The sequence below is a fragment of the Mirounga leonina genome, unplaced genomic scaffold (assembly GCF_011800145.1).
Source record: "Mirounga leonina isolate KUSES-001 unplaced genomic scaffold, KU_Mleo_1.0 Mir_168, whole genome shotgun sequence".
NCBI classification, from domain to species: Eukaryota; Metazoa; Chordata; class Mammalia; order Carnivora; family Phocidae; genus Mirounga; species Mirounga leonina.
Genome location: NW_023270426.1, coordinates 24,331,065 through 24,354,895, shown reverse-complemented (window position 1 = coordinate 24,354,895; position 23,831 = coordinate 24,331,065). Strand labels below are relative to the sequence as shown.

The window sequence follows — 23,831 nt, the reverse complement described above, 5'->3', positions numbered from 1 at the left end:
CATTTATAAAAGCACCAAAAAAAAAAAGATAAACTGGACATCAAAATTAAGTTTTGTACTTCAACAGAACCATCAACAAAGTAAAAAGACAATGCATAAAATGGGAAAAGAGTTTTTGCAAATCATACATCTGGTAAGGGATTTGTATCAAGAATATATAAATGTGCTAAAACATGACCATTTCATTCATCTTCTTTTTGCTTACCCCTTTTCTGATTTTTGCTACATATGCATTAACTAGTAAATAAACTAACTTCTGGGGTGGCTCAGTCGGTTAGGCGTCTGCCTTCGGCTCAGGTCATGATCCCAGGGTCCTGGGATCAAGCCCCACATCGGGCTCCTGGCTCAGCAGGGAGCCTGCTTCTCCCTCTCCCTCTGCCTCTCTCCCTGTTCATGCTCTCTCTCTCTCTCTATCTCCGTATCTCTGTCTCAAATGAATAAATAAAAATCTTAAAAAAAAAAAAGAATATATAAAGTCCCATGACTCAGTAATAAAGACAAATAACTAAAAAAATAATTAAAAAATACACAAAGGACCTTGAGGCATTTCCTCAAAGACCATATATGAATAGCCAAAACATATGAAGACAGGTGCTCAATAACTACTAGACGTCAAGGAAAGCAAATCAAAATCACAACAAGATAACCACTCCATACCTACTAGATAGCTATAATCAAAAGACAAGATAATAGCAAATATTGGTGAGGATGTGGAAAAACTAAAAGTTCAAACACTGCTGGTAGGAATGTAAAATGGTGCAGCTGCTTTGCAAAACAATCTGACAGTTCCTCAAATGGTTAAACACAGAATTACCATCTGATCTAGCAATTCCCTTCATATATATATATATATATACCCAGAGTAATGAAAATGCATTCATACAAAAATTTGTACCATGTGCTCGCTTCGGCAGCACATATACTAAAAAACCTCTAACAATAAAGAGAAGATTAGCATGGCTTCCGCACAAGGATAACATGCAAATTCAAAAGGCATTCCATATTTAAAAAAAAAGTAAAGAAAAACTTATATACCTATGAAGCAGAAATAACCTGAATGTCCATCAACTAATGAATGGATAAATAAAGTGTATGTGTATAATGGGATATTATTTAGCAATAAAAAGAAATTAAGTATGGATACATGTGACAACATGGTTGAACCCTGAAAACATTATGAAGTGAAAGAAGCTAGTCACAGAGGAACAAATATTGTATGATTCCACTTATATGAAATGCCCAGAATAGGCAAATCCATAAAGACAAAAAATAGTTTAGTGGTTACCGAGGATGGAGAGATTGAAGGGGGTGACACTTAAAGGGTGTAGGGTTTCTCTTTAGAATTGTGAAAATATTCTAAAATTGACTGTGGTGATAAATGCACAACTCTGTGAATATACTAAAAGCCACTGAATTATATACTTTGTTTGTTTGAAAAAATATATATATTTTAAGATTGTATTTATTTGAGAAAGAGACAGAGAGAGCACAAGCAGGGGGAGGGGCAGAAGGAGAGAGACAAGCAGACCCCCTGCTCAGTGGGGAGCCCCACGCAGGGCTCCATCCCAGGACCCCGAGATCACGACCTGAACCGAAGTCAGAGACTTAACTTGACTGAGCCAGCCAGTCACCCCTGAACTGTAGACTTTAAAAAGGTGAATTGTATGATATGTTAATTAAATCTTAGTAATACTGTTAAAAAATACATTTATGTAGGGGCGCCTGGGTGGCTCAGTCGTTAAGCATCTGCCTTCGGCTCAGGTCATGATCCCAGGGTCCTGGGATCGAGCCCCGCATCGGGGTCCCTGCTCCGTGGGAAGCCTGCTTCTCCCTCTCCCACTCCCCCTGCTTGTGTTCCTGCTCTCACTATGTCTCTCTCTGTCAAAAAAAAAAAAAAAAAAAAAATACATTTATGTAGCATCTGTTTATTGCTATATAGCCAGCTATCTGATAGCTGACTAAAATGCAGCTATCATGGTCTTTATAAACTACTAAAAAAATTGTACTGTAAAAATATTGACCAGAGGCTATTATAAAAATTATTTTCCTACTTTCTAGAAGTTTTTTTTTTTTTTTTAAAGATTTCATTTATTTATTTGACAGAGAGAGACATAGCGAGAGCAGGAACACAAGCCGGGGGAGTGGGAGAGGGAGAAGCAGGCTTCCCGCAGAGCAGGGAGCCCGATGTGGGACTCGATCCCAGGACCCTGGGATCATGACCCGAGCCGAAGGCAGACGCTCAACGACTGAGCCACCCAGGCGCCCTGTCTAGAAGTTTTTAAAGCCACATACATAATTCTGATCACTTTTAGGTTTTGCTGTGGCTAGTACTAGAAAATGTCATTTTTTTCAGAAAGGGGAACATGGTAATAAGTTGCTAGCATCATGATGAAAGTTTGTAACAAGTAGAAAACACATCAAGTTATTTATCCTTCTATGGTAATTAAGTAAAACATTTTCCTCAAAATTATAATTTACTATTTTGAGGCATAAATTGATTATTCTTTGAAACTTTTATTTATCCAAATCAGAGGTTGGCAAACTATGGCCTGAATGCCAAATCCAGTCTACCAGCTGTGTTTATAGGGCCTGAAAGCTAAGACTAGCTTTGACATTTTAAATGGTTGAAAAAAATAAAATGAGTATTTCATGACACTTGAAAATTATATAAAATTCAAATTCTAGTGTTCAAAAATAAAGTTGTATTGGAACACAGTCACGCTCATTCATTTAGTTATTGCCTATGGCTGCTTTTATGCTATAACAACAGAGCTGAGGACTTAGGACAGACACCATATGGCCTGCAAAGCCTAAAATATTTACTGTTTGGCATCTTATAGAAAAAGTTTGCCAATTCCCTATGTAAATGAGAAAGGACTGAGAGAAGAGATTGCATATTCAGCTAAAAACTGAGTTTCACCACTCTGTTGGCATAAGAACAAATTGGCTAGCTATTTAGGGAATTGCTGACCATATCCCCGGGTAGTTACACAAAAATCAAAATTATAGACATGAAAGGTACCTTAATAGTCATCTAACTATGAACTCTGCTTTATTTTTAAATGATAAAACTTTTTTTCCCTTCTGATTTTAACTGTAATCTTAAGGTTTACACTTTCCCCCCTATTATCAGCAATGAATGTCCTTATATGTTCACATCTTTTGAGCATTTGTCTAATTATTTACCTTAGGCTAAATTTCTATAAGTGGAATGAATGGTGGGAGTAAGGGTGTCCACCTTTTTAATTTATTTGTGAAAGCATGCCCATTAATAGTTATAGTAATTTACACCATATATCAAAAATCATTCACTAGAGTGCTAATCTTTCCCCACCCTTGCCATCAATAGCTATTACCTAATCTTTAAATTTTACGCTTTGCCAATGTGGTAAAAAAAATTTATTGAATATTTGTATTTCTTTTTCTGTGAACTGCCCATTCATGTGATTTTTTATTTTGGGCAAGTTACATTTTTCTCATTGATTTGTAAGCAACCTTTTCTTCTGTTCTTAGCTTATATGTTTTTTGTTTTTTTTGTGTTTGTTTTTAGAGAGAGGGGGGCAGGGAAGGGCAGAGGGAGAGGGAGAAAGAGAATCTCAAGTAGACTCCATGCCCAGTGTGAAGTCTGATGTGGGGCTTGATCTCACAACCCTGAGATCATGACCCAAGCCAAAGTCAAGAGTCGGACACTTAACTGACTGAGCCACCAGGCACCCCATGTTTTGTTTTGTTTTTTAACCAAGAAATGGTTTCAAGATTTTAGTATTTCTCAAAATAATCATATATTTTTTCTTCTTTTAATTATCAACAAAATATCTTCATGTTAAGCTATCTCTTGCATTCCTAAAAGAAGTCTACTTGATCATAGTGTTTGTTCTTTTAATACGACTTGTGGATTGAAGAGCAACACCCTCATTTTTCAGGCAAGCAGAATGACCCTCAGAAAAGCAATCTTGTTTTTTTAACCTTTTCCATTATACCACACAACCTAGGATATTAGACACCCTTTAAGTGAGGATCTAATAAACCACTAATAGCACACATCTTATAATTACCAAAAGATTTCCAACGTTTTACTAAATTTTTTCTCAAACCAATGTTAAAACCACTTAAGTAGGGGCGCCTGGGTAGCTCAGTTGGTTAAGCATCTGCCTTCGACTTAGGTCATGATCTTGGGGTCCCGGGATGAAGCCCCATGTAGGGCTCCCTGCTCAGCAGGGAGTCTGCTTCTCCCTCTCTCTCTCCCCCTCCCTGCTGCTCATTATCTCTCCCTCTCTCAAATAAACAAATAGAAAACCTTAAAAAAAAACCCACTTAGGTAGTAATATCATCTGGTAAACTATGATCTGCTTGAAAACTAGTCTCTTACTTATATGATTCAAAATATTTTTTAAGAACAAGAGGTCACAATCAAAAAGTTGATGGTGATTTGACAATCTATTAATCGTTTCCTTTGAAAGAGATTTTGTTAAGGTTATTGGTCATAAGGATGGTAAATTTATTCCAGGAAGTTTTCAAAAATTCTTTTAAAAAATTTTTAAATTTATTTATAAGTAAGTAATCTCTACTACAACCAGTGTGGGGCTCAAACTCACCACCATGAGATCAAGAGTCACATGCTTTTCCAACTGGGTCAGCCAGGTGCCCCAATTTTCAACAATTTCTAAAAAGAAAAATTATTTTTCTTACTCACCTTTTCCAGATCAAGTTCCTTCAAAAGAATACTTGCATTCTTATTTGCTTCTGCAGCCTGCTGGTCTTTAGCCTTCACAATTGTCTCAACACATTGGTGACATTTTTTCAAGAGTTCCTATAGTGGAAAATGGAATTATATAAAATAGGAACACATTACATCAACAGGCCAAAAAAAAACTTGAACTGATGAGCACAGTGAAGTCCAGGACTTAAAGCCCAAACAAATGAAAATTCACTAAGCTAAATATAAGCTATCCTTTGAGTCTAGTCATATATTAATCTTTCACCAAAAAAGGGTACTATTTCCTAAAAAGTTTGTGTTCTTAGAAAACTTTCTAATCAGGCTCATAGTCGAGCAATAACCTTTAGCCACACTCACTGTGATTATAGCCCATAACAGGAAGGAAATCTCAAAATAATTTATTAAAATTATTATATCCATTCTCCATGGAGAAACTAAAGCAGAGATAGATTAGGTGATCAGTTTCATAGAAGAAAAAGGAAGGTTGCTAACTGCACCCTTTGGCATACAATTCCACAAAGAACAAAAATGTGCTTCAACAGTATATTAAACCTACCTTATCTGTAATTGTTGCTATGTATCTCATGCATTCTATATCAGAAGGGAACTGATTGACTTCCTTCACCAAATACTGAACAACTTTTACATGACCCTGTAAAGAAGTACAACAAAAAATGCACAAAAGAACTCCTTGAAAATTTGCCCATATGCTTAACAACTTAAGAGTAAAAGGTATGGGGCGCCTGGGTGGCTCAGTTGGTTAAGCGACTGCCTTCGGCTCAGGTCACGATCCTGGAGTCCCGGGATCGAGTCCCGCAACGGGCTCCCTGCTCGGCGGGGAGTCTGCTTCTCCCTCTGATCCTCCCCCTCTCATGCTCTCTGTCTCCCATTCTCTCTCCCAGATAAATAAATAAAAAATCTTTAAAAAAAAAAAAAGAGTAAAAGGTATGGTAATACTTCCAGATAGTTTACTAAACTGAAAACTGAAATTATGAAAATAAAAACAACATGCTCACGTATTTCTCCTAAATTTAATCTAGCATTTCCCCACTGAAAACAGAAAAACTTTTGTAGAAAACAAGTATTTCCTAGAGTAAATCTATTAATAAAAATTGGTGGTGTGAAATGAACCTTTATATAAAAGGGAAATTGGTACTAAAACAGAGAGATGTTCTAGATTTCAAAGCATTATTTTAGGTCCATCTTACTAAATAAGGTAAAGGCTCATATTTATTTGAGTCTCATGACTTGAATCTAGGTAAAATGCTTTCTAAATGCTATGATCACAGGCGAATGATGTAATTAATTCTAAGTACCATCTTTTTTAACATAACCAAACTTGCATAGTTTTCCTCCTACTAGGTTCTAAAACATCTTCAAGAATTAGTCTGATGGTGACAAAATTCAGAAAAGTCATTGCCTCCAGGGCAGGGAATTGAGAATGGGCAAAATGGAACTTTCTAGGATTATAGAAATATTTTATTTATTTATGGGGTGTGGGTTACATAGGTAATTATGCATTTATCAAAACTCATTAACCTATGCACCTTAGGTTTGTACATTTCACTATATGTACATGATCCCTCAATTAAAAGGAAAGGAAAAATTAAAAAAAGAATTAAGTCTAGAAAATATTTTAAGTTCTTTTGTTAAGATACAAAACTTATACTGTTCTCCTTCAGTAACTATTTAGTGACTACCTAGTATGTGTCAGGCACCACGCTAAACAATATGTATAAACAATGATAGTCATGAAGCTTGGTCTTCCTGGATCTTCCAGTCTACTTGGGGAGATAAGCATTAAAAAGTAAATACATGTTTGAATGTATAACTACAAATTGGGATAAGGAAAATAATAGGGTACTATAAAAAAGAACAAGAGGACCTTTTTCAGATGGGTATTAGGGAAGGACTAAGAAGTAACATTTAAAATGGGAGCTAAAGGATGAGCAGAAGTGAGCCACTGAAGAGCAAGGGAAAGAAAACCAGTGAGCAAAGGCCCTCTGGCAGATAAAAATTTAGTGCATTCTAGGGTAAGTACTATGGTGAGCGCTGTGTATTGTGTAAGACTGATGAATCACAGATCTGTACCCCTGAAACAAACAATACATTATATGTTAATAAAAAAAAAATTAAAAAAAAATTTAGTGCATTCTAGACCAGCAGCTGAAGTGCAGTGAGCAAAGATGAAGGGTAGCATAAATGACTGCTTTGGGGAGGCTGGCATGAGCCATATCATGAGGGCTTTGTAAGCCATGTTAAGTAGTTTATAGTTTATCATAATTATAATGGGAAGGCTTTTAAAAATAACAGCAGACAAGCAATATATATATATAGGAGGTATAGTGAGTTTTTATGAAAGAGTCCACTCCTTTTTGTTCCTTCTTAGGTAGAGAAGACATCATCTGTATACTTAAATCTCGTGTTTTATGTACAACATAACAAAACTAGTCAAGACACGAGTGATTATCTTTTTTTTTTTTTAAAGATTCCATTTATTTATTTGACAGAGAGACAATGAGAGAGGGACCACAAGCAGGGGGAGTGGGAGAGGGAGAAGCAGGCTCCCCGCTGAGCAGAGAGCCTGACATGGGGCCTATCCCAGGACCCTGGACCATGACCCGAGCTGAAGGCTCAACCCACTGAGCCACCCAGGTGCTCCAAGACACAAGTGATTTAACTACCAAGTTGCTTACAAGTGAACTACCATGTAGCTCTTACATTTGGCCACAAAGAAAGTGGAAAGATAGCAGTGATTTATGTATGGAAATTCAGTCTATTCTCCAAGAGCAATTCATTTTTCTCACACGGTTTCAACTCAGAATTAGTTAAAAATGATTACATTTTACCTTTTTCCCTCCACATCAAATTACCTTGCGAAATGCTGACATAAGAGGTGTGATTTTCCGGTTATCTGCTGCATCCACATCAGCACCTGCTTGCACTAGCAATTGTACCACATCAAAATGACCACCATTGGATGCCAACCAAAGTGGTGTGTTTCCCTTCTTGTTTCGAACATCAATATGGGCTCCCCTATAAGATCAAAGAATGTTAATATAGTTTGTTTCCTACAAGATAAGGGCTGACTTTCTATTTCCTCTATTTGTCTTTTATCTTTTATAAGATAGCATGCAAATAGTACGTTCATTTTTTAAATAATCTGTTCTTTAAAATGTCAATAAAGTAAAACAATTTGATTAACTGTAAAGGCGCTGAAAAGTGAAAAGGATCATAAGAACTATATAATTTTTTTGTATTTTTTATAAAAATACAAAATTTACCCACCTATTAATCAGGAGCTCACAAAATTTGTAGTGACCTTTGTCGGCTGCTATTGTTAAAGCAGTATCTCTTGAGGAAGGCACAGGGGGGGCATTGACATCTGCTCCTTTATCAAGGAGAACTCTTCCAACCTCTGCATATCCTCCAGAAGCAGCTTCCATCAAGGGGGTCAGACCAGTCTGTTTAAACCAAAAATTTATGCAAGTAAATTAATCAAATTTTGTTAACAGACTAAGGTATTTGACTTATAAGTGGATTCTATTTCTGATTTTCTCTCATAAAAGAGCTAAGCAATATTCAATCTTCATTTTTACAAAACAAGAAACGAAAATTGTTAGATTGAATTAGACATGCATTCTAGAATGAATTCATTTATCATAACATACCACCTCATAAAAAAAAAAAAAATTTCAGGGGCACCTTGGTGGCTCAGTCGTTAAGCGTCTGCCTTTGGCTCAGGTCATGATCCCAGGGTCCTGGGATCGAGCCCCGCATCGGGCTCCCTGCTCAGCGGGAACCTGCTTCTCGCTCTCCCACTCCCCCTGCTTGTGTTCCTGCTCTCACTATCTCTCTCTCTGTCAAATAAATAAATAAAATCGTAAAAAAAAAAATTTCATAACTTCTATACTATTATAAATTTACATACGAGACAATAACTTGTCTGCACAATGAATACAGATATGAAAAATGAATAAAAAGAAAATTAAATAAAGCACATTGTTAAATGGGAAAAGTTTAAAATATTTATCTGAGAATGTAGTTTGCTAAATAACTCAGGATAAATTCCTTCAATCCTATTCAAACTTGGGAAAAATAGATTAAAATATCACTTCATAAATTTTATGCATATGTGTCTTTTGCTCATTAATCTCTAAAACTTTTGCCAAGAGACATTTCCTACTGGTATCATTCCCAAAGTAATACGGATTTCTATAGGACTTCTAATAGATAAGTGGGCCACACTGAATATGTGTAATACAAAAAAATAAACTAAATAGCAGGAAAGATTCATTTTTCTTCATGCTATGAAAAATCTGAGGAAATCTATACTTCCTAATTTCATAGATTACAAAAATGTAAATGTTGCATTAAATTTTACTAAAGCAGTTGAGGAGAAAATATGAGACTTTCATTCAAACACTTAAAATTTGAAATGGCTATCAGAATTGCCACTGTCTGACTATAAAGAATTCTACAGGGGCACCTGGGTGGATCAGATGGTTAAGCGTCTGCCTTCGGCTCAGGTCATGATCCCAGGGTCCTGGGATCGAGCCCCGCATCAGGCTCCCTGCTCGGCGGGGGGCCTGCTTCTCCCCCTCCCTCTGCTTCTCCCCCTACTCATGTTTTCTCTCTCTCTCTGTATCTCTGTGTCTGGAATGAATAAATAAAAAAATCTTAAAAAAAAAAAAAAAGAATTCTACATAAGCTACGTTTTTCTAGGGTTGTAAGTACCTAATAGTTCTAAGCACAGAAATTCAAAACACTGTTATACTAACTCCTTTCTAAAGGCCAGTCATGAATGTGTCAGAATCTGTTATGATCAGATCAGATTTTAGCTTTTTTTTTTTTAAAGATTTTATTTATTTGACAGAGAGAGAGACAGCGAGAGCGGGAACACAAGCAGGAGTGGGAAAGGGAGAAGCAGGCTTCCCGCCGAGCAGGGAGCCCGATGCGGGGCTCGAACCCAGGACCCTGGGATCATGACCTGAGCCAAAGGCAGATGCTTAATGACTGAGCCACTCAGGCGCCCCTAGATTTTAGCTATCTTAATTTTATGATCTATGTGGTAATTTTCTGATTGGGTTTTTTACCAATGGTAAGCACATGCTTCATTGAAGGAGTTCTTTAAAAATCTACATTAAAGGAACCTACAGGACACTTGGCTTAGTTGGTAGAACATGTGACTCTTGATCTCAGGGTTCTGAGTTCAAGCTCCATGTTGGGCACAGAGTTTACTTAAAAAAAAAAAAACTCTACAAAATAATCTTACTACAAAGATATTATATTCAAAGATTGCAAACTGGAGGATTAACAGAGAGCTATTCAAGGTTGAAATTGGAAAATGTACAGATTCTACTTTCTTCATTGTTCTTAATAAAAGTCATGAATGACGACAGTGTGTCATTGGCCACTGTACATCACGGACCTTGCCTTGGGATGTCATTTTTAACTTAAGACAATTTAAAACAGCATATTCAATTTGAGTTGAAATGCCATGCCAGTTGTTTTTTTTTTTTTAAGATTTTATTATTTATTTATTTATTTGACAGAGCATAAGCAGGGGGAGTGGCAGGCAGAGGGAGAAGCAGGCTCCTCACCGAGCAAGGAGCCCAACACGGGACTCGATCTCAGGACCCTGGGATCATGACCCGAGCAGAAGGCAGATGTCCAACTGACTGAGCCACCCAGGCATCCCTTTTAAGATTTTATTTTTAAGTAATCTCTACATCAAACATGGGGCTCAAATTCACAGCTCTGAAATCAAGAGATATACACTCTATTGATTGAGCCAGCCAGGTGCCCTTTTACAAATATATATTTTTAAGTAAACTCTACCCCTGATGTGGGGCTTAAACTCATGACCCAAGATTAAGAGCTGGATGCTTTACCAACTGAGCTGGCCAGGCATCCCAAAATGCTATGCTCTTTACACTAGAAATACACCCTAAGTAGTTGAAAAGTTATAAAATGCTTACCTTTGCCCTATGTTCAACATTGGCTTTTCGGTCCAGAAGCAAACTCACAACTTCTGCTCGGCCTTGGAAACATGCCAAAGTGAGAGCTGTGTTCCGATTGGTCTCTATTTGGGCATTAATGTCTGAACCCATATCAAGCAGTAGTTTCACTGCAGGAACGTGTCCATTCATGGCAGCCAACATCAGGGGAGAAATACCTAGTTTACTCCCAGTCCTAAGGGGAGAAATGTGCTTAGAAAATTAAGATAATATGTTGCCTATTGTTTTTTTAAAAAGCATAGAGAATATAAAAGACAAAAATGATTCAGTAAAAAGAAAGGTTTCTAACACCAATGAATAAATTTTATTTGTGTAGTCTACTAACTAGGAATAGGAAAATCTCACAATTTAAAACATAACCCCTATTTAGAGGTTATAAATTTCCAACCATACATAACGAAGTACTTTCTGAAATGAGACATCTTTAAAAATAGCAATGTTAGCTGAAATAAGCTGTGATTACCTATAAGCATATTATAGGAATAACTGTGGTCTTGTAACTTTAGTACTATCTCTAAAAAATTTTTTAATTTTTAGTTAAAGTATACTTGACTTTAGTACTGTCTTAATTAATAACGGTATCTGTACAAATATTTAGAGGAAAGACACTTAACCCCAAGGTAATAATTTACTAATCATGAGTAATAAAATGAAGATAGATACCTTGAATTAATCTCTGCCCCAGCATTAAGCAGAATCTTAATTATATTAACATATCCTCCAGATGCAGCTAGACTCAATGGTGTATAATCAGACACATTCCTATGTTCTTTATTTGCACCTCGAGCCAGCAGCAAGTCTACCACCTGCAAAGTAGAATATAAACAGAGAAATCCAGTTTAAACTTGGGGTTCCACTTATAATGAAGGAAGCACAAAGAAATGGAACCTATACCTTCATTGTCTGACTATCTGACATTTTAATTATGCCCTAAATATTCAAATATTAGCACTAGAGAAATGGATTCAATTTCATATCAAGGAATTTGGAGCTTTGAAATCCCAATTATACTGAAATAACAAGATGTTACTCATTCTACTCATCAATTGTTGAGTGATGAATTAAGATTTCATATGTATTAGGACCGTGGTTCATTCAGCCTCAATAAATGTAAGGATAAACAGAATTATTTTTTTGCCTAAAGGGCAAGAAACAGATTCCATAAAAGGTGATTCACTACTCCCATTAAACTTAGTGTATGGAACATGTCACAACACACGCAAGTTTTATTCATGTAGCTATATTACTAAGCATATGCATATTTAAAATATGAGCATAATGTTTACAAAATGAAAATTAACATTAACACACCTCCTGACGTCCACCAGAACATGCTAATGAAAGTGGAGTATCCTTAGTGCGTTCAGATTGTGCTTCTATATCTCCACCTTTATCCAAAAGGATTTCAACAACTCCAACATGCCCTGCTGTTGCTGCCAGGATCAGTGGTGTGAAACCTAAAGCAGAAAATAAAAATCTCAATTTGTGTTTTTTTACTTATTGTTTTTAATTCTCTATTATTTCTATAGATGAAGATCTTTAGGGCAGATACTTATAACCATTTAACATAAAACTGCTCTAATCACTAATTTACTAGTGACAAAAACCCAAAAATACATGATAAAAAGGAAATGCTAAGTCACACAAAACTACTAAAGTTTATACTCATAATGAACTCTGATACCTCTGTACGCTCTACTTTTGGGTTAAGGAGAAAGGCAACCACAACTTGCTATACTTCACTGAAGATTTCTGACTGAAATATGTTTATCCATCTTTTCACTGAGATAGTCTAGGAACTACTTACTGATAATCAAAAAACATAACTGTTTCCTAAAAAAAAAAAACTTAAGAAAAAAGTGTTTTCTGATGTAACTACTCTCAGGCTTTACTTCTCACTGACATTCTTTACCTTTTTTGTCTCTGTGCTCAATTTTAGCATCTCGCGCAATGAGTACAGACACAAGTTCTTCGTGACCACCCGCACAAGCTAATGTTAATGCTGTGTCATGATTGCTCTCAGTCTAGAGGGAAAAAAAAAGTTTTTGTTTACAACGGGGTTATCATTTGAAGAGCAAATAATACTTATTTTCACAATGAATGTACAATGATAATTTTCTTTTCCAACAAAGAAAATCAGAATTTGCAAAATAAACAAAGCAATCTAGGGGCGCCTGGGTGGCTCAGTCGGTTAAGCGTCTGACTTGATTTCCGCTCAGGTCATGATCTCAGGGTTGTGAGATCGAGCCCTGCACTGGGCTCTGTGCTCAGCGTGGAATCTGCTTAAGATTCTCGCTCTCCCTCTGTCCCTCCCCCCGCTCATGCACTCTATCACTCTCTAAAATAATTAAGTAAAACCTTTTAAATAAATAAATAAAGCAAGCAGGCCAGCAAGCAATCTACTCACATGTGCATCAATGTCAACTGAAGGGTACACAGGGGGCATAGACTGCGAAGCCACATTGCTTGGAGACTGTGAACAGGGTTCAGGTGTAAGACATTCCGTGGTCTGAGAGGAACTGTTTGAACCACTGGGCACTCTGCTACTCACAGCTGAAAAACAATATTCATATTGCTGAACTCTACTTAAAAGAGTAAAGTCACTTATATACAGAAAAACACAGAAAACAAAATTTTATAGCAGGAATATAATGTAGTAGTTAAATCACAAGCTTTGGAATCAGATGGACCTGTGTTTGAATCCCAGTTCTACCACTTTCTGATCTCAGACAAGTAATTTAACCTCTTAGGGCCTCAATATTCTTCATGTGTAAAATGGGGATGATAACAGTACCTGTCTAGAAAGATTGTTGGAAACACCACTTGAGATAATGCAGGTGAAATACTTAGTAGCATGCTTAATATTCAGTGCATACACAACAAATGACAGCCTTTTATGGTGTCAATAGGGAAAAAACAGTTTATAATAAAAAAAATAAATTTTATATCTTAGTCTGTAAAAAGTAATTAGACAAAAATATCCTGAGGACAATGCACAAAAGAGGGGGGAGGAGAACAAGTTAAAATATTTCTCACATAAATAGCAGAGAGTATGTGCTTTTAAAATTCAATATTTATTTTTAAAATTTTCTAAAATGAATCAATCTCTGAAAATAAAACTATTTTTAAAATCAACATTGGAACTTTTATTAGGGATCTCAATCTGGTGTTCAAGACTACTGTCTGAAAACTGAGTTAATTGACATTTTATCTTTATGTCTCTACATATTTCTTATGTTTCATAAGAGCCAGAGTTTGCCCCACATTGAGAGAAACAGGACCTATCTCAGAGGGATGTTACAAGCTGTCTGCTAAGTAAGGTACAAAAAGCATTTAAAATACACAGTGTTTTGTACATGTGAAGTGCTCATTAAATGTAATTATCAGATATTTTGTAGGACTTACAGTAATATTGCTCATTGTGTTGAAAAATAAAAACATTACTACTCACTAAAGAAAAAACTCATAAAAAAAACCTATAATCATTAATAATATAAAAAAGACAAAGCTTCAGTGATGGCAATACCTCTCATCTAGACTAAAAGTAAATAAAAAACCCACAGGTCTCAAAGGAAAATGTAAGCATTTCAAGGGTTGGAGAATGTTTAGTTTCTAGAATTTGGATATGATTGGATCTCAATCAAGGATACTTTTCATAAGTATAAATGACTAAGTTTAGTTCACTATTTCTTTAAATAACTTCACAAATTTTAATATGTTCACATGTTTCTACATGAACTGTCCCATCCTCCTCCCCACCAATATATATAAAATCATCTTGGCTATATAAATTTTTGTAGCTTCTTTCATGGTTACAAATAGGAATTATTTTATATATTTGTTTCACCTATAAGAACATGCACAAAATGGAAACAAAGCTTTAAAAATCTTTGTCATTCAGCAAATTAAAAGCAGACAGTATTTTGTTATACCTCCTCAAAAGAGATGGTATGTTTGGAAAACAGCTCTAGAAAACAAAGACACTAAAGACCGATATGTAGCTCCTCTGTAATAGTAAGATTTTAACAGTGGTCTCATAATGATTAACAAATACCTTACTAAAGAACTACTTTTATCATTATTAATATTGTTTATCCATGTTATCTTCTTGTTATTATGAAAAACAGGTGCTTAAAATTTTTTCGAAGTTGATTAGAGTACTCTGCCAGATCTAACACTATAAAAGACTTCTTTACAGAGATGGCTTTTAAAAAATATTTCTGTGCATTTAACAGCTCTATTACCAAAAATGTGTTGTTACATCAACTATTGCACATTTTTGTACAACATTATCCTAGAAACATTTTTTTCCTCCTTGTAATAATGACAATCAGAAACGTTCCACAAAAGTGACTTTAATAGCATTAATTACACACAAAAAGTAATAAAGACTAGAAAGTAGCAAGATTTAAAAGGTACATGTGGAATAAAGGTTTTATTAATATAAAGTTATACCAGGACTATTACATTTTCATAAATCCTAAAATGTTTCCTACCTCTGAATGAAATGTCTCTGAAAATGATTCTGACAGATCACTACCAGAAGTCACTATATAATTCAAATTAAATTTATGCACTATCCTAAAATGGGGTGATAGAAGAATTAACTGCAATATTCTGCTTAATTCTTTATGAAATTTAAGATGGTTTTGTAGGCAATATGGAAGATAATAATAAACCGTACCATATAAAAATCTCAGATACTAGATGTACATAAAGTATGCTGTGAGATTTTAGGAAATTAAGTCACCATAATCTGTTTTATATAATAATAACTTTATTAAATACAAATAAATAAAAATCTATAAATAAAATATTAACATCTATTAGAAGAAATTATTTTAAAAGATATTTTATTGCAAATTCCTTCAAAAATAAGAGGGTTTCCTAATTACCTTTTTATTCTTAAGCTTACATTGACTACTACAGGATTACTTAAAGCAAGATACTTTTGAATTGGAATTTGTTTTAAGAAAACCTATTAAGGTGCCAACAATAGTAACAATGTGCTAGCCACAAAATTATATTAAACCTTACATAAATACCAAATCTTAATATAAAAACAGTAAGGGAAATCATTAATTTTTTTAACAGTCTAAGGAAATAACAAATATCTTTAAGATAAATTCAGAACTTAAACATGAATCAGATGCATGCATATTACACTTAAGGTTCTTAAACATGGCTGAACTGAATTTGAGTCTTGACACTTACTAGTAACAACTGCCATAAGCCTCAGTTTTTCAACAGAAAAACTGAGGTGGGAAAAGGACCTATTTTATAAGATTATTATAAATAGCCCATGAGATAATGTAAATAAAGCATTAAGCACAGAGCTTAGTACATGGTAAGTGATCGATAAATGTGAATAAATTGATATTGAGTTGATTTTTAATCAATCTTTATATATTAATAATAAAATTTTTACTAGATGTTTCTGGAACTGCTCAATGATCAAAGCTATTTTATATTTTTTTAGATTTCCAAATCTTAGTTCTAGACATTTGAACTGAGAATCACGTGTTATTATGATACCTTCTAAAAGCCCAGCACTTACTTTCACAAGAAAAGGACCTCAAGAACCATGCTCCCAATCAAGAGTTTACATACATTCGGTCTGGGACTATATCAAGTATGACACATATAAGACTATATACTAAAATACTAAGCTAATCCAGTCATGACCTTAATAAATTATTTGTCTAACTAACTCAGTTACATGAAAATATTTTGACATAACAGCAATAAATAAAAAATACTCCTATATTTAAAGAGTGAAATTTATTGCTATTATATATGAATATTCTCTAAAACTGTAAGATATACAGTATTTTCTTCTTTATTAAATACAAGGGATGAGAACTAAATTTGGGTAAAATTAATTACATCTTTGGTGTAATCTATAATCATACTGATATATTAATACATCAGGCAATTATAGAATTAGGCATTCACCTACTCCATCCTTGCCTAATTTCTTTCACCTTTGATAAAGAAAATTAAGAGAAACTTGGTCTTAATAAAATAACTTTTTAATTTTAAGTGAGATAGTTCATCATCTCGAACAAAGAAAATCTAATTATTGCTATATATTTTAAAACAGGTAACCATAAAAATGGAAATTTTTTATGTGAACATAATTTTTTTAGTTATTGGCTGATTTATATGTTAAAGTTTGTTAATAAAAGAATATTATACAAAATGATAGGCCACCTATCATTAGACATTAATGTCTACAGAAACTAAATTTTCTTAGTTTATTAACACTATACATAATTAAACGATGTTTCTAAACAAATTTTTTGAACTTTATAAAAGACCATTTCAATGTAACAAATAGTTTGATGAAATAAATCCTGCCTCCCCTACAAGAACCATCCATAAATACTACCATAAAGTTAATATCTACAAGTTCCTTTTAGAGCGGTTTCTACATTAAAAAAAAAAGACAAGTTCTAAGTTACAACAAAACTAGATTGAGCAGTAATGTGGGTTTCAGAACTGCAAACTGAGTATTCAATTAGGAACATTATAATGCTATTTATGTAATCCTAAATCTTAAAAATGTTATTCCCATATTATTGGTTTTGTTATTATTATTCATAATCGTACTTGACGCTCAAATATCTGCTTTTACCCAGATTAGAAATTAGAACTATAAATGAACTCTAAGAGTTTATTCATAATTTGTAACAACTCTCAATACCAACGACACAAAGTTAATTTGAGTTAAATGGCTGTGGGCTGAAGATATAAAAACCCAAATTAAAGAATAAAGAATCTAACTCCTTAAAAACATTTCCCAGCATTTTTATTTTCTTTATGGGAAACTAAGTATTCTCCTCTGTACAGTGATACTTATTACATATCAGAGGAGGCTTATAAGCAGTATCATAATTCTATAACCAATGCAAGTCATATAAATGCCCAATAAAATTCCTGATTTAAGTAAGCTTATTCCACATTTTTAAAGATTCAGTAAAGATTAGGAAGGCTAAAAGCTCACAAAAGAAGAAAGGAAACTGGGATAGTATAATTGGGATGGGAAGAGGGGAGGAGAATATGACAAGAGGAAACAGACAACAGTAAGGAAAAAAATGTTGCAATCAAGAGACAGAGGACTGGCCTGCCTTTGAATATCACTCCAGCTACATCTTAGTTCTTGGTCTTCATCCACTGTCAACAGCCATTCTGGCTGCATTTCTGAACTGGGCTCTCATGGAGGTGATACATTCACCAGCCATCTTTAGGAAGGTAAATGATTAATTGCACTGTTTTCCCACTGCTGCAAGGACAATGAAAGGGAAAGTAAACTTGTGCACCTCATTTCATATCTAGTTGTAATTTTCCACACAACAATAAACAGAAACATACACTTTAAGGTTATCAGGCCTTTCTTTTTTTTCTTTTCCTGTGTGTATGTGTGTTGTGTCTGTGTGCTTTCATCAAGATAGTTAATATAAAAATTCCAATCTCCAAATCATCATCCAGTTGATAATAATTTCAATGTAATTTGAATCTTCTAACCACAAATACAAGAACATGGAATGCTTATAGTTTTCTCTGAACATCCCTTTTAATTAAAAATGTTTAAATTGATTTAATAAAATTATAAATAAAGAGAAAGCAATGTAATTTAGAATTATGATTTTCAGACATGAAAATCACTAGCAGGAAAATTTATGTATAATCTTATGTGAATATCTCTAAAGCCTACAAAGAAATTCTACTTTCAGCTCTCCTACCCAAGATACAACACAGGCTGATGTTTTGCTTTGTTGTTGTTGTTTTTTTTAAAGTAATCTCTACACCAAATGTGGGGCTCAAACTCATGACCTGCAGAGCAACAGCTGCATGCTCAACCAACTGAGCAACCCAGGCGCCCCACAGGATGGTTTTGATACCAAAGTTCTAAAATAAAAGCTCATGGCAACTTTATTTTTTGCCTTTGCAAATAACAAAAAAGAAAAGGGGAAAACACACTTTTATGTGTTAGTGCTGTACAGCTTAGTTAAATTCACTTCCAAAACACCTCAAGGAATAAATAATTTTACAAAGATAATTCTAAAATGGAAAATACCAAGTTGGTGTTTTTGGAGGCTCATGTAAAGAAGTTGAGCACACAGATTAAAGAGAAATTATTACAGATATATTTCTTAACCCACCTGCTATCAGGTCATCAAGAGTGTCGGTAAGCGTCTGGGCTGGAGTTGCAACCATTAGTCCATCTGGTTCTTGAACTAACAGCCCCTGATCATGTCCAGTAATAGCAATCTGAGGCTGTCCTATAATCTGATGATTACCTGATACTTTCTGAAGTTCAACAGAATTTGTCCCATTAGAACCTAAGTCACTGGAAAAGTTACACTGTGGAGATGATAAAGGCTGGACTGGGACAAAATCAATTTGTTCTGCCGATGGTGGAGACTGCTGCTCATCATCAACATCATTATCTTTAAATAAGATTGTGTCAACCTGAGGTAACTCTGAAAAGTGATCCTCTGGGAGACTACCATCTCCTTCCCCTTCTGGGAAGACTCCTCTATGAGAGCACTGCTGGTGTAGAGATACTGTGTCTTTCTGACCTTTGGTTTCCAAGTATTCTTTGGTAAATTGCTGCTGTGTTTTCATCTGCAACTGCCTTTCCACTTTCTGTAGTTCTTTCAGTATTTTCTTCTTCTTCTGGACTTGCTCTTCTCTGTTCTTTTTAAGTTCTTCTATCTTATCTTTGTTCAGAGGTTCACCTTGAATTAACTCCAGTGACTTAAGCTGTGCTTTTTCAATAGCACTAATTCTTTGTCCCAGTTCATTCAGCTTGCCTTCAGTCTCCTCTACTATGCACTCCAAAGGCTGGTATGGGTGAAAAGGTGGCAGTACGTCCTGATCTGCTACCTGCAGGGAACTGGACTTCTGCTTGGATGTACCTAAGCACATGAAAAATGTTTGAAAAAGTGCCATGCTAAAAAAAAAAAAAAAAAAATCAGCTCCCCCTCCCACACACACACGGACCTCCCTCCCAAAACCCTTGACTGTTCAAAGATTCACACCAGTGGGAGGTAGATTAAAGACTCATCTATTCAACACAGCACACACTGGGATGTTGTCGATTAAAAAAAATGTGAATTTTTAAATTAAAAATCAAAATTTTAGGATAGGAGGATTCTGGAAGTTAAGACGAGGCAGGGAGAAAGGAGATCAAAGAGGAAAGAATCTCAAAATTCTGTTTATTAGATTGGACTTTTAAAGAACATCAAATCTAAAAGAGTGTCAAAATAGTGTTGAGGATATCATTAAAGATTTCCCAATTGTTTCTTCACAATATTAACTGTGCAAGTAAAGGTTACTACAGGACACTATAACTTGTAAATCAACATAGTGAAAAGTGTTTTTCAAGTGGCCAAAACCTTTGTCTTATTATATTAAAATATAATGTAAAATTAGTTTTTTCCAGACCTATCCTTCTAAAATTTTCCATTAAATAAGTCTTAAACATTTCTTTACCTGAAAACTACATTAAACTTAAATCACAAAGGACAATTATTCTAAGTTTAAATAAAGTCTTCATGTAAAAGTCTACAGGAAAAACAATGAGTGTTACCTAGGAGAAAATCAGATTTCTCATATTGATGGTGTATGTTAAAAATCAAGTAAATGTATGTTATTTTAAGATTTTAGATCGCACTTAAATTAAGGTACTCCCCTCATGACAAAATAATTATCATTATTAACAATTCTACCATCTGGACATAAAATGGAGGAAATATAACAATAACTAATTTGAGGCAAACTCAAGGCTTACTCTTCCTGTTTAGGGAGAACTGGGGCTATTCAACAATGAAAAGGAACCAACTACCGATACATTCTACAAGGTGGACAAACCCTGAAAACATTATGCTAAGTGAAAGAAGCCAGACACAAAAGATGACATATTGTGTAATACCATTTATATCAACTCTATAGAGAAAAGCAAATCTATAGAGACAGAAAGGAAAGTAGTGGTTGCCTGGGGTTATGGTATTAAGAATGAATTACAAACTGGCATGAGTGATATTTTCAGAGTGATAGAGATGTTTAAAACTAGATGGTGGTGATGGTTACATAATTAGTAAATTTACTAAAACTCACTGCATTGTACACTTATTTTTTTAAGATTATTTATTTATTTATTTATTTGAGAGAGAGAGAATGAGACACAGAGAGCATGAGAGGGAAGAGGATCAGAGGGAGAAGCAGACCCCCTGCTGAGCAGGGAGCCCAATGTGGGACTTGATCCCAGGGCTCCAGGATCATGACCTGAGCCGAAGGCAGTCGCTTAACCAACTGAGCCACCCAGGCGCCCTGCATTGTATACTTAAAATGAAGGAACTTTATGGTATGTAAACTAAACAACAGTAAATCCACTTTTAAAAAAGATCTGGGTAAAAAATAGTTGTTTACTCTTCTGAATTGCAATCAACATATATGAATAACATTGGTAACTTAAGATTTTTAAAAGTAAGATCATCCAATGCATTCAGCACGATTCTCAAGTCCAAAGGAAAAACGTCATCACCCATTTGATGTTAAAATACTCTGAATTACAAGAGGGCAATAAAACCACTAGAGGAAAAAAATTAGAGATTCAACTGTTTTTGTTTTGTTTTGTTCTTGCTAGAATAGGAAATCTCAAAAATGCAGGTACCTCAAACATCTGCAACATTTTATTAATGAAAAAGTCCAACAGCTTTCCCCCTAGATATTGACTTTAACAGGTTCAGGATACCACATTTCCAAAACTACTGCAATCACTTTAAGAGACTTAATTATTCTTTAAAAGCAACCTTCAGCAATATGTATTACCCACATTCAATTTCAAATTTATATCTGAGCAAAGGGATGGGTCAAGACCTTATCCTTTCAGAGCAAAAGCCATCATATTTGTGAGATAAACGTTTTTAAAGATGTTATTTATTTACTTGAGAGAGAAAGAGAGAACACACTAGCAAGGGGAGGGACAGGATGGGGAGCAGACCCCCCCCGCTGAGCAGGGAGCTCAATGCAGGGCTCAATCCGAGGACTCTGGGATCATGACGTGAGCCGAAGGCAGACACTCAACTGACTGAGCCACCCAGGCAGCCTTGTGAGATAATTTAATAACTACTTCTATAAGATCTTACAGGAATCCATGGTTTGATTTATTTGTTCCAAGTACCTAATAACAATCAACAGGTAAGAAAAGGGAGATTTACTGTCACAAATAGCAATGTAGATATCTCCTAATCCAGCTAAGAAATTTTCAATCATGTAATAAATTCAATGACAATTCAAGCTCTGCAAAGACTGAATGCTCCTTTAAAATGTTCATTAATTTTAAAACATGCTATTTAATTTGTATTTAAGATTAAGGAAAACAAGGTAAGAGGTCAACACCAATCAGACTGGTAATTATATGACCACCCTGGACATTCTCAGATCTAAAATCTTATAAACAGTATGACCCAAAATAAGACTGGAATTTTGAGGACAGTAACAGATTGGAATAAGCCCTACCTTGTTAACAAATAAAATACAATAAGCTTAGAGCACAAGATTACTAAAATTAACTTATTTAACTTAATATAAAGACTAAGCCCAGGACATACGTAGCAGGGAAGAACAGGATGCTGAAAATAATGGACAAAAAGCAGTTCTTCCCTAAATAGCTAATGGTTGAGTATCTGTAATCATGGAGTTAGTGGGATTGCATAGATACACATTAAAGCATTAATACAAGTTATAAATCAAGAATAAAAAACAAGTTGGTAAAAACAAATAATGTCACCTAATTATTCCTAGAAGCTAAAGCAACACCTTCAGTGTTCGGGAAAAGTAGAGAATGGGACAAGCATCCCTTTAGCAACAAAATTTTTAGTAGGTAGGAAGGCTATAGTATAAGATGCCAGAATATAAGAGTTCTAGCTTTTTAAAACATCTCCCACTGTCAGATACAAATAAATTAAATCTATTCACTAGTAGCATTGAGTGACATCATAAAGTACTATTTAGGAATATAGGTAAAGCCAACATCTTACACTTTGGTCTGGTGTTGTCCTACTTTCTCAGCTTTCCCTTTTCCTCCATTAATAAAACTAAAAAAGTTTGTAATAGGAAACCATGATATAGAGACAGCTTAGAGTATAGCCTTTATTTTATGCACAGTGAGGGAATGAAGTGGACAGATACTTGCCAAAAATTGAGTTTACTATTAAAATGAGTTTAATTCCATCAATCATTTTTGTGTCTAAATTAGTACTTTGTACAATAAAAAATAATGGCCAAAGGGAAAAATACCTGACATACAGATGGATCTAGGTTTGGTTTCATATTTCCTTACTTGTTTTTTGTCTAAGGAAATTTAAACATTGTCCTGCAATTCCCTTGCTTTCTTATATTACCACACAGCACCTGACTAGAATGATTTTTATTTATTTTTTTTAGATTTTATTTATTTATTTGAGAGAGAGAGAATGAGAGAGAGAGCATGAGAGGGGGGAGGATCAGAGGGAGAAGCAGACTCCCTGCCGAGCAGGGAGCCCGATGCGGGACTCGATCCTGGGACTCCAGGATCATGACCTGAGCCGAAGGCAGTCGCCTAACCAACTGAGCCACCCAGGCGCCCTAGAATGATTTTTAAACAACACTCCCAACTGGGTCTTAAGTGGAAAAAAAAAAGATTGATGAAATACAGTTGAAAATAACATAATTACGTCAAGTGTGGTAGCATATATATCGTCTAATGGAATTTGCATTTGGATAAATAGATGTATATTGTGTTCTAAGTTTCAATATAAAATATTCCTTTTTTTTTTAAGATTTTTTATTTGTTCATTTGAAACACAGAGATGCAGAGAGAAAGAGAGCATGAGTGGGGGAGAGGCAGAAGTAGACTTCCCGCTGAGCCAGGAGCCTGATGTGGGGCTCGATCCCAGGACCCTGGGATCGTGACCTGAACCGAAGGCAGACGCTCAACCATCTGAGCCACCCAGGCGCCCCAATAAAATATTTCTTATTGTGGTCACGGTAAAAAGTGAAAGCCACTGGCCTAGAAATAACTCATTTTTCCTTTATGCCTAAAT

General features: G+C 34.9%; 1 protein-coding gene and 1 non-coding gene across 4 annotated transcripts in view; one reads left to right on the top strand and one right to left on the bottom strand.

Moving 5' to 3' along the window:
- ANKHD1 (ankyrin repeat and KH domain containing 1) overlaps window positions 1-23,831 on the bottom strand; it is a 123,587-nt gene that overhangs the window by 13,783 nt on the left and 85,973 nt on the right. For all 3 annotated transcript variants that reach the window (XM_035014289.1, XM_035014290.1, XM_035014288.1), the window contains 10 exons: window positions 18,903-19,661; window positions 13,145-13,290; window positions 12,650-12,761; window positions 12,049-12,194; window positions 11,401-11,543; window positions 10,699-10,912; window positions 8,006-8,181; window positions 7,591-7,753; window positions 5,274-5,369; window positions 4,694-4,810 (listed from right to left, as the gene is read on the bottom strand). In XM_035014289.1, coding sequence (XP_034870180.1) covers window positions 4,694-4,810; window positions 5,274-5,369; window positions 7,591-7,753; window positions 8,006-8,181; window positions 10,699-10,912; window positions 11,401-11,543; window positions 12,049-12,194; window positions 12,650-12,761; window positions 13,145-13,290; window positions 18,903-19,661 — 2,072 coding nt within the window. The remainder of the gene's footprint in view (window positions 1-4,693; window positions 4,811-5,273; window positions 5,370-7,590; window positions 7,754-8,005; window positions 8,182-10,698; window positions 10,913-11,400; window positions 11,544-12,048; window positions 12,195-12,649; window positions 12,762-13,144; window positions 13,291-18,902; window positions 19,662-23,831) is intronic.
- On the top strand, window positions 899-1,008 carry LOC118017201. The gene has a single exon (XR_004681071.1). It is a non-coding gene; the product is annotated as a U6 spliceosomal RNA (small nuclear RNA).